At 48.5% G+C, this 12,154-nt stretch overlaps 1 protein-coding gene across 1 annotated transcript; it reads right to left on the reverse strand.

Annotated features, from left to right (window-relative positions):
- Positions 1-10,617: 10,617 nt before the first annotated feature.
- On the reverse strand, positions 10,618-11,816 carry PNMA6A (PNMA family member 6A). The gene is given in 4 exon segments (XM_032757943.1): positions 10,618-10,932; positions 10,934-11,145; positions 11,148-11,654; positions 11,657-11,816. Coding segments are annotated over 4 exon segments (1,194 nt in total).
- Between the last annotated feature and the right edge of the window lie 338 nt (positions 11,817-12,154).

Consider the following 12,154-nt stretch of genomic DNA (forward strand, 5'->3'; position numbering starts at 1 on the left):
ATGCCGCATAGCTACAACTATCTGATCTTTGACAAACCTGACAAAAACAAGAAATGGGGAAAGGATCCCTATTTAATAAATGGTGCTGGGAAAACTGGCTAGCCATATGTAGAAAGCTGCAACTGGATCCCTTCCTTACACCTTATACAAAAATTAATTCAAGATGGATTAAAGACTTATATGTTAGACCTAAAACCATTAAAATCCTACAAGAAAACCTAGGCAATACCATTCAGGACATAGGCGTGGGCAAGGACTTCATGTCTAAAACACCAAAAGCAATGGCAACAAAAGCAAAAATCGACAAATGGGATCTCATTAAACTAAAGAGCTTCTGCACAGCAAAAGAAACTATCATCAGAGTGAACAGGCAACCTACAGAATGGGAGAAAATTTTTGCAACCTACTCATCTGACAAAGGGCTAATATCCAGAATCTACAATGAACTCAAACAAATTTACAAGAAAAAAACAAACAACCCCATCAAAAAGTGGGCAGAGGACATGAACAGACACTTCTCAAAAGAAGACATTTATGCAGCCCAAAAACACATGAAGAAATGCTCATCATCACTGGCCATCAGAGAAATGCAAATCAAAACCACAGTGAGATACCATCTCACACCAGTTAGAATGGCCATCATTAAAAAATCAGGAAACAACAGGTGCTGGAGAGGATGTGGAGAAATAGGAACACTTTTACACTGTTGGTGGGACTGTAAACTAGTTCAACCATTGTGGAAGTCAGTGTGGCGATTCCTCAGGGATCTAGAACTAGAAATACCATTTGACCCAGCCATCCCATTACTGGGTATATACCCAAAGGACTATAAATCATGCTGCTATAAAGACACATGCACACGTATGTTTATTGCGGCACTATTCACAATAGCAAAGACTTGGAACCAACCCAAATGTCCAACAACAATAGACTGGATTAAGAAAATGTGGCACATATACACCATGGAATACTATGCAGCCATAAAAAATGATGAGTTCGTGTCCTTTGTAGGGACATGGATGAAACTGGAAAACATCATTCTCAGTAAACTATCGCAAGGACAAAAAACCAAACACCGCATGTTCTCACTCATAGGTGGGAATTGAACAATGAGAACTCAAGGACACAGGAAGGGGAACATCACACTCCGGGGACTGTTGTGGGGTGGGGGGAGGGGGGAGGGACAGCATTAGGAGATACACCTAATGCTAAATGACGAGTTAATGGGTGCAGGAAATCAACATGGCACATGGATACATATGTAACAAACCTGCACATTGTGCACATGTACCCTAAAACCCTAAAGTATAATAAAATAAAAAAAAAGACTTCTTTGAAGAATTCAGCTCCACTCAAATATTCTTCATTGCCTTGAACAGAGAAGCAGATGAACCCTTGTCCTGGGATAAGTTGGGTGAGCTCAGCCTTGAACAACCAGCAGGGGGCAGGGATGTGGGAACAGAACCCCACGGCAGCCCTAGAGTATGCATTCACATACAAGAAAAGGAATATGTCCTACCAGACAAACACACGAGGCATCTCATCTTAATTCTTCAACTGAGATGATGGGGGAGGAGCAGATGCCACTGGCCGGTCACAGAAGCGGATGGGTTAGGATGGTCTAGAGCATGCAGCACCTGTGTGGACACCTGTGTGAACTGGTGAGAGAAAGTGCATTGGCTGAGGTGTAGCTATGAGCCTCCATAGTCAAGCTGAATGGGTTTGGTTCCTGGCTCAGCCATTTACTTGCTGTGTGAACTCAGACAAACTACTTACTCTCTTAGAGACTCAATTTCTTCACCTATAGAGTGAAGATAATGAAACCTGCTACGTAAGGCTCTTTGGAAGATTAACTGAATTATATTTGAAAAGCAGATGTGATTCTGCATGCCTGGCACACTGCAAATGCTATGCAAGTGTTTGTTGTTGTTATTATTTGTTTCCACGATCGGACATACTAACATGGGACAACCCAAAATACAAAGAGTGAAGGCTAAGGGCTAAGGAGCTCAATGCTGAAATGGAGGAAACCCTCAGTCTTTCAGGAAGGCCCGAAGGAAGTAGAAACAACAGAGAGACCCAAGCGAAGATGAGGAAATTAAATGGATCCCCACCCTAAAATCGTGTTCATCTTCCTGACAGGCCTGATGGATTTTGAGAAAATGTTGCCAGTTAACTTTTAAGACCAAATCAACTTTCTTTTACATCTAGTTGAAATGACCCAGAATTGTTGTGAATGGAAAGGAAATAATGTATTTTAGATATCCTGCACTTCATCATTTGCCCACTCCTAGGAAGTTATCCAAAAGAAATAGCCTAACAAGTTTACAGATATGTAGTATAACGTCGGTCATTGCAGGGTTATTTAGAATAATGAAAATCTGGAAACAATCTAAATAGCTATCAACAGCGGACAGGTTAAATAGATTATGATATGTTGATGCAGCGGAATACTACACAGTCACTAAAGAGAATGGATATTTGCCTATACCTATATATTATTAACTGACATGGAAAGATGTCCACAACATGTGATTGAGGACGAAATAACAGGCAGAGGACCACAGCACACACAATAGTGTTTCCACATCTCCACACATGATGGTGCGGAGCCAGCCTTGGAAGAATGCTCATTCAAACGTTGATAGTGATTGTCCCTGGGTGGTGGGATTTCAGGACTTCTGTGTTTTGTGTCTCTGTATTTTTTTTTTTAATTTCTGAAATGAGCATATATTATCTTTGTAATAAAGCAAATCTTATTGGGTAAAAAAAAATCCATTTGTTAAATGAATGAATGAATGTCTTAAAAAACACTAGATACACAAATAGTTTTGTCACCCACTTCTCACTCCTTTCTTTGGGGTTAAGCTGCCACCATTAAACATGCTATACTTGAACTGGAATGTAAATGTCAATGTCCTCTGAAGGAGAATGCATGGACAGCATCTCATCATGATAAATGGTGAATGTGGGTAAGTACCAAAGGCCAACAAAAAGCCCATGCAACATTTAAAATCCTGAAAATGTTAATTTTTTCTTGTAAGAACTGGAATTTAAAACCATAATTCAATCCAGGGCCCCCAAATGGACAATTTTCACTCTTTTATGAATGGGTCAGGTATGAAAAATACAAAGCAAATAGAAAACCACTCTCACCAGCAGAACTTGAAAAAGCCCATGCACTCCTTCACTGACTAGAAAGGTGTTGACTTACTGGGCCTTCAGTCACTCACATGGACAGGAGCCTCACAGCACTTATCTTTCCAGCATTCATGGTTCTTCTGCTGACTCTAACTGGGGTATCATCTCTGGTTTGGAAATTGGAATCTCTGGTTTGGGGTGGGTGGCGGGGGCGGGGGGGAATGGAGACTTAGCTCTTTGTGCTGGGACACAGTGGTGTCCTGGAGTTCCACTCCAGTCACTTGGTATTCAAGGGTAAAGGTCATTCTAGGAGAGCCCAGAATGTTCCAAGATTATCTCCACAGAGCTGAATGTGATTTCCGAGAAAGGCTGGAAGAAGGGATAGGGATGAGCATGGCAGCAGGGTCTGGGAAACTGTCAGCTGCAAGGAACAACTAGATTTACCCTCCTGGACAGAAGCAGAATCTCAGGTCATCTCGGATGGATCTTTATAGGAGCACCCCTGGCCTAGAAGATCAGAGGACTGGGAGACCAAACCCTCCACAGCAGCTTAAGTAAGTTTATCAACAACTCCATTTGGCACTGGGCTTTCAACCAGAAAGAGAAACATAAATAATATGATTTTGGCTGCCAAGGAAATGGAAATCTGACCCCTAGCTCTACAGCCCCAGCTTGGAGGGTCGACGGGAAGGAATGCTGTCCTTCACCAGGAGGATCAGGGGCCTGTAGCTCACAAACATCCCATTCCTCCCTATAGCCTTTTGAGCAGGGCCCAGGTACAACCCTCTCCTGACAGAAGTCTAAGGGTACAGCTGTAAATATCACAGACTCCTAACAGGCCCAAAACATTCCTACTTACTCTGAGCCTCCTCAGGGAGGGCTGGAGTTGGCAGCATTGTAGGAAGAGGTGAAGATGGACAGGAGGTGGTCCAAAAGTATTCAAGGGCCCCTCTGCACCAGTTCAATGCCAACTGAGCATGTAGTGTGTGCCAGGCTGAGTGCTTCACTCTGTGGGAGGTATACAAAGGAGTAGATACATCTCTGCTCCTGAGAAGAAAGTCATTTCATTAGGAAGAAAAGAGTTAAGGCAGATTCCAATGATCCCCTATGTGCTAGCATAGAGACATGGGGAATTCTTTCAGAGGCAAAACAAAAAACAAAAACAAAACAAAACAAAACAACAACAACAAAAAAACCTAGCTTGATTTGTCCCTGGGTGTATACTGAGTGCTCTAACCCTAGCCCTAGTTGTACACTGAGTGTTCCAACCACAGTCTTAGGTGCACATGAGTACTCCACCCTAGCCCTAGGTGTACACATGAGTACTCCAAACTCAAACCTAGGTGTACAATGAGTACTCCAACCACAACCTTAGGTGTACACGGAATGCTCCAACCACAGTCCTCGGTGCACAATGAGTGCTCTAACCCAAGCCCTGGGTGTACACTGAGTGCTCCAAACCCAGCCCTGGGTGTACACTGAGTACTCCAGCCCCAGCCCTAGGTGTACATTGAGTGCACCAACCCCAGCCCTGGGTGTACACTGAGTGCTCCAACCACGGCCCTAGGTGCACAATTAGTGCTATAACCCCAACCCTGGGTGTACACTCAATGCTCCAACCCCAGCTCTGGGTCTATACCAAATGCTCCAACCCCAGCCCTAGGTATACACTGAGTGCTCCAACCCCAGCCCTAGGTGCACAATGAGTGTTCCAATCGCAGCCCTAGGTGTACACTGAGTGCTCCAGCCACAGTCCTGGGTGTACACTGAGTGCTCCCACCCCAGCCCTAGGTGTACACTGAGTATACTCCAGCCACAGCCCTAGGTGTACAATGAGTGCTTCAGCTTCAGTCCTAGGTGTATGCTGAGTACTCCAACCCTAGCCCTAAGTGTATTCTGAGTACTCCAATTCCAGTCCTCTCCAACCCCAGCTCTCTGTCTGCTTGAGACATGTTTGTCTGGTGAATGATAAAAGCAATTTGAGCAGGAAAGCCCTGAGTACAAAGTCAACTGGCTAATTTTATGGTACAGGCCGTATGGTGGAGTAAGAATGAACGGAGAGAAGTGGGGTGGTGAGATGGTGATTCTGGGTGAATGAGAGTAGCTTGATAGAAGAGGTGTTCTCTTAAGGAGGGTGAGACTTGGATAGGATGCTTCATATCTTTGGTCCATGGCACCAGCAGTCCTTGCAGAAGGGATTCAGTACCCTTCACTTCCGCTGCTCCAAGGGGAGCTATCCCAACTGCCCTGGGCTTCATCTAGCTTTCTATTGGATTACTGCCACTGCCTTGTGACTGCAACCTCCAGTCTCACGTTCTACCATTCCAATGTCTACATTGCCACCAGGGTGACCCTTCTGAAATGCAAACCTAGGCACAGCAGGTTTCTGTTGAACAACCTCTGTAGGCACACCTAGGATGAAGTCAAATTCCTTCAAGTGGCATTCTAGACCTTTCTCAGTCTACTTGTCTGGCCTCGTTGCCTCCCATTCCTGATCCTGTAGACCCTATGCTCTAGGAAAACTGCTTTTCACTGTTCCCTGAATACATTATGCTCTTTTATGTCTCCAATGCTTTTGCACTCATCTTTAAAACCCTTCAAGTTCAAAGGCAATTACCATCCTGTCCTAAAAATGCCCCCACTGTCTTCTCAGGGATTTAAAACATCTAGAAACTCAAAATTATATGTATACATGAAAAAAAGAGACTATGATGACAAAAATAGATATCCAAAAGGACAAAAACTAGAAGAAATACACAAATTTGAAATCACCCATGTTAAGTAATAGGGTTATGAACAATTTATTTTTCTTGTATAAGTTGTTAGTATTGCTGAAACTAATTTTTTAATAATTAAAAAGGGCAGGGCAGGCGCAGTGCCTCACGCCTGTAATTGCAGCACTTTGGGAGGCCGAGGCAGGTGGATCACCTGAGGTCAGGAGTTCAAGACCAGCCTGGCCAACATGGTGAAACTCTGTCTCTACTAAAAATACATAGATTAGCCAGGCATAATGATGGGTGCCTGTAATCCCAGCTACTTGGGAGGCTGAGGCAGGAGAGTCATTGCTTGAACCCAGGAGGCGGAGGTTGCAGTGAGCCGAGATTGCGCCATTGCACTACAGCCTGGGCAAGTGAAACTCCATCTCAAAAAAAAGGAAAAAAAGAAAGAAAAAGGATAACAAGCACAACAAGCAATGACACACCAAATGAGAGCAAGGACTTAAGTAAAGAGGCCACTTTCAGGAAAAGTATTCAAGTGAAAGAACAAAGTAGATTGGATTGACCACAGACACCCTCACAGAAGAGAAGGGTCGTGAGTAATCAGTGGGATTCAGAGGCAGGCGACACGGGGTCTTAGCTAGCAGATGGCCTGAACCACGTCACAAAGGATGGAATGAGTGGCTGGCAGACAGACAATCAAGACTGCTGCCTATAAAAAGTGAATCAAGGCCCAGAACAGGCTGGCCCTAGGAGTATAGGCAAATGCATGGAAGTCAGACATCTCCTAGACAAGAGATGATCTGATCATACTTGGTATCTGGAATTGCCACCTGTGTGGTTGGTACCTGAGAACACACCTCAGGTGCTAGAGCCTTGGAGCTTCTAAAGGAGCTCGCCTTTTCAGAGCCGCACTCTGGAGTCCCAGTCATTTCTACAGGAGCAGACAAGTAGTCCCGAGTTCAGCAGCGCCGTTCCCCACAAGCAAACAGAGGAGGTCTCAGTCCCTGTGTCCCCAAAGGCCAATAAGTAAAAGTGAACAAACCAGTCCCCAAGAAGAAGGACTAAAGCTAGTGCTGTGAGGCTAATATTGGTCAACATGTTTACACTACACAGCTGAATTTTCTCATGGCATTATAAAAGCAATTGAAAACACAGTTTTATACACGGGGATATTAAAAACTAAGGAGGCGTATCCTCTCTAGTCCATAAAATGCAACTTAACTCCATTTCTTCTAATGTCTGTGAAAGAACTGATTCCTTTATGCTACATCTCTCTCAATTTCTGTGTTTCGGGTGTGTAAGTCATGCTTAACAAATGAGCATCAATGATGTAAACCCATAATCTGTCTTATTCAGATGTCAGGGCCTCTTAAGTCCTTGCACCAGTTCATACCTCCAAACACAAGCAATGAAGATGAAGGAAACCTGAAACCTACTCATTTATTTTCTGTTCTAAATCCACTTACCTGGTTTTGAAAAATATCTCCTTACAGTGACATTATTAGGTTTGTAGATCTTATATACAATATGATTTTTTTAAGTTTGCTACTTTGAAAATTTACCTGAATTTCTTCATTTGAAAACTTACCTAAAATCTCTGGAACTAAATGCTTTCTTTATTGTGACTAATACAACAGTAAAAGATGAAAATCTCTCCTGCCTGTTTTCCTGATATTTGGTGAAAACAAGTAGCTGGCACCACAGAGTAACCAACCGTTTCCTTGGGGTCTGTGTACAGGCCTGAGCAGGCTGCAGCCCATTACTGGACTACAGAAAACCCTCCGGGAATCCAGGAGTAACTACCTGCGCTAACTGACCAGAAAAAAGTGGGGGCTTTTTGTCTTTTTTCTTTTACATATTGGCATGGTTCAGCTAATTCAATCTTTGAAACCTTTCCAATATGCTAAATAATGGATTATTGGCGGGCTTTCTAAGGCCCATTAATGGTTTCTCACTTAAGTCACATGGGGACTATCATTCTGCTAGCCTTCCAAGTAAAAACAAAACATCAGGTCACTTTAGATCTTCCCTCCTCCACACACCCTATAGTCTTACCCTAAATTACCATCTGCAAATTTTCCCCACTTCTCAATGCCTACACTATTGTCCAGTGATACTGGTAGCCAAGGGTGTGGACACCAACTTCGAGGACATTGTACTCAGGACAAATAGCGTAGGATTCCACTCACAGGAGGTCCCTAGAGTGGTCAAATCCACAGAGACAGAGAGTAGACTTGTGGGTGCCAGAGGATGGGGGAGAGGTTGGGGAGTTGGTGTTGAATGGGGACAGTGTCTCTGTTTGGGGAGATGAACAAGTTCTATGGCTGGATGGTGGTGATGGCTGCACAACACTGTGAATGTGCTGATGTTATTGGACTGTACACTTAAAAAGAGTTAAGATGGTACATTTTATGTTATGTGCATTTTACCAAAATACAAACATTTTTTCAAAGGGTATAGACAGCACCTAGGTTCACTCTGTGCATGAAACCTGGACCTTTGCCCCAACACACCTTTGACCCTAGCCTGTCTTCTCACTAGTCCCTGAAAAGGCTGTGCTCATTTCTGTCCCTAAGCCTTTGCTCTCCTCTAGCCTGGAATGCCGCTGCCTCTCACTTCCAAGTCTCCAAATGCAGCATGAATTTCTCCTTCTTTTGTCCCTGATATCACTTCGTGTTTAAACTTCTGATATGGGCAGTTAATTTTGCAGTTTCTTCTCATTTCATCATTTTATGCTCATGGCTTTTCCCACACCCCCTGCCTGGAAACACCCTAAGTTCCCTGATGGCCCAGGCTGGGTCTCACACTTCGCATAATAGAAAACTTTGAAGCACAGAGCAGCTCTCAAAGGTGTGATGAATGATCAAATGGCAGGTGGAAAGGAGAAAATTTCAGCCAGATGTTCTATTGTGCCCACCTTCCTCTGAGATGGGCAGTTGATGGAAGTGAGGGACTTGAGGCTTAAGCTCCTGGGGAGAAACTATAATAGCTCAGCAGACACTCCAGGGCAGGGGAGGACAGTGCATCCCCTAAGAGTTGAAGGAGTCCTTCAGGAGGAAAACCAAACCCCAGCTCAGCCCCGAACAGACTGTCAGCCCATCAGCCTTCCCTCTTCTGGGGAATGGTGGAATCCTTTTGGGGAATGCTGGGACACTGGGAAGGCAGTGCTGGAAGAGGAGGAAGAAACCATGAGCGATGAGTTATTGCAGAAAAAGAAGGTAAACTATCGAATCGGTAACTGTTTATACTGATCAGTCATTGAAATGATAACACTTTTGTAGAGTTAAATAAAACACATCGTTAAAATTAATTTCACCAGTTGCTTTTAAATAAGGCTACTAAAAGACTTTGAAAACACATAACTATCTCGCATAATGTTTCTATTGGACAGTGCAGCCCCTGAGCGGACACTGCCCAGTACAACACAGTGTGGCAGCCTGACATCCCCAAAGCAACCAACGCCTTCTTCTCCCCAACACACACTCCTCCAGAGGGACTTCAGTGAGTTGAAGACTGTGCCACAGGCAACCAGCTGTGTCAAGGACCAACGGAGAACAAGCTCATACTTATTCAGCCCAGCAGGACCCTGAGTCTGGGAAGCATGGAGTGCCACATCACGTTGTCCCTCAGAAAAACTCTGCTAGCTGGGAAGGAGCCACCTGCACCTGTGAGGCTGCAGAGGGCAGGCTAGGGGCAGGGCAGGTTGTACGTATGCGTGCATGCGTGCATGTGTGTGCGTGCGTGCGTGCGTGTGTGTGTTGGTGTGTGTGGGGGTGGGGCACAGTCAGACAGAAGCTGAGGAAGTACTGCTCCCCTCGCCCCAGGTAGGGGCAGCCAGCCAGGGAATGGCAGGGTCATATGGCATGAGGCAGGTGCTAGCCTGGCAGCCCAAGGGCCTGTCGTGGGCTCTGGGCAGGGCAGAGAGCCGTCAGGAGCAGAATCAAAGAGGGCATTGGAGGAAGAAGCTTCTGAGCAGTCAGAGCAGGCCGAGGCCGGTGGGGAGCTGGCCCGAAGCCACAGATTGGGAAGCTTTGGCCCTGCCTGAGGTAGGACGGTAGGGAGGAGCCCCAGGCTCTCCCCGGAGGACACGAGAGGCCCCCGTTGGCCGTGCAGAGCCTGGGCCCTCGGACATCGTGGTGCACAGCAAAGAAGCCCTTCCTGGTTCAAGAGCAGACAACGCTCCCACTCAACCTGTGGAGGTTGTAAGGGACTCGTCCGAGGTCAGCCAGCTGGGAGGCAACCAGGTGGGGAGAAACACGCACGGAGACCTCCTGTGCGTCCAGGCCTGTGTTGGAGGCACTCAGCAAGGCTAGCTGTCCTTGGGACTTGTTTCTCAAGAGCCAGCACTACAGCAGGTGCTCTACGGAGGCGTCTGGTCACCAAGCAACTCAGAGCCTTCTGTGAATCTTGATTGCAGCATCTCCAGTCAAGTGCCACCTCACAGTACAGTGCTTCCGTGTTTATCCCTTCAGGTGTCCAACATCTGCTGGGCACGCTGGCTCTGTGCAGTGTCTTCTGCTGGCAATCAGGGGGACCAAGCCAAAAAGATGGTATCAAATGTGGTCATCTGGGTCACCGGGAAGGTGTCACCGGGAAGGTGGTGGTGGGCAGGGCCCCTTGGGGAGAAGTGGGGGGCCCCTGATCCCGATGTGGGATCCAGAGCGCTGCTGCCTGAGAGGAAGAGAGGTGGCCCCGGAGCCCTCGGAGCCTATTTGCCTGGGAAGGACTCGCGCTGGGTTGCCTCCCCAGCCCCAACCTAGTTATCACATTCCTCCAGGACCGGCTTGAGCCCCTCCTGGAGGAGCTCCTCAGCCTTCTGGCCTCCTGCCTGGAGGAGGCCCTCCGGCTCCCGGCCAGGACCTCCTGGGACCGCCTCTACTTTAGTGCTGGCTCTGGCAACAGCCTGGGCACCAGCCCGGGCACCGGTCCCTTCCTGTGTCTGGGCTCTCACGCTCCTGGCTAGACTGGCCTCCCATGCCTCAGACTCCCGAACAAGCCCCAGCATCTCCAGGAAACTTGGAGACCTCCCGGCCATTCTCAGCTTCCTCAGTGCTTCATCCAGAGGCTCAGTAAAGGTGGGCCCTGGTGAGCATCTGCCTCAGGCGCACGCGGTCGGCGGATGCTCTGGCTAGGGCCTCCTTCTCCATGGCCTTCTGCAGCAGCACTTCCAGCCGCAACACGAAAGCTGAGAGACGCTCACCTGACTGCTGCTGAGCGGTCAGACACTTCACCCGGATGGTCGCCTGGGACTCGTTGTCTCCAAACACCTGGACCAGGGCCGCAGACAGTCCTGTGCCGTCCTGGCGGAGTTCTCCGCCAGGAGCGCGTGCAGGAGCTGCAGGGCGGTCCCACGCAAGGCTTCCAGCAGCCTCCTCCTCCTCTCCCTTTCCGAGACCCCCTGCCACACATGCAGCATGTCGGTGGTGTGGTCTAGCCAGACCTCAAAGGACTCCTCCCCTGGGGCTGGCTGGTCCCTCCCGGAAAACACGCCCAGGCTCTGGTATTTCACGGTCTCCACCCAGGGCTGGACCGCCTGACCGATGGATCGGAGCCAGCACACCCGGCGCAGCCCCACGCCCAGGGCGCCGGCCACGCTCTCCACCATCTGCCCCTCTTGCTCCGGGAAGTGGAACACACGACCGAGACCGAGAAACTCCTCGCCTGAGCAACGGGGCACAAAGACCACGTTCCACGGGCCCCCAGTGCCGGGGATTTCCCTGGGGACCAAAGCATAGTTGACTTCCCGGTCGAGCTCGACCAGGGCCGCGGTGGCATGATCCTCCTCTCGAAACACTTGCCTAGCACTGTAAAGTGTCCCATAGGCCACAGGGCAGCTTCGAGGGACTCTTGGAATTCGGCATCATCACAGTCCTCCGGGATGCCCAGGATGAGCAGGGCCCTGCGAGCGTTGACCCCCATCCACCTGCACCAGTCCTGCAGCATCGTCACCGCCATGCCCGCAATTCTGGCCAGTGCCGGGCTGACACGACGGGCAGGATAGGGTTCCCAGCGCGGACCAGGGTGGGACGGGGCGGCGGGAGTGTGGGGGGATGAATTGGGGTAGGAGCCCAGGTCTCCACAGCCTGTGAATGCGAGCGCGCGAGAGCAAGGTTAATGCCCGCCCCCTCCCCACGCCCACGTCCACGTCCACTCCTACCCCCAGCCGCCCTCCTCCCCTGGCCGCGCCTCTGCAGCCAGGCCCCGCCCCTGTCTCGCCCCGCCCCCCCGGGGGGTGGTGGTCCCTGCGGGTCTTGGCCTCATCCCCGCGCCGCCCCCGGACCCCGGACCCCGGA

The sequence above is a fragment of the Hylobates moloch genome, unplaced genomic scaffold, assembly GCF_009828535.3.
Source record: "Hylobates moloch isolate HMO894 unplaced genomic scaffold, HMol_V3 SCAFFOLD_7, whole genome shotgun sequence".
Classification (NCBI taxonomy): Eukaryota; Metazoa; Chordata; class Mammalia; order Primates; family Hylobatidae; genus Hylobates; species Hylobates moloch.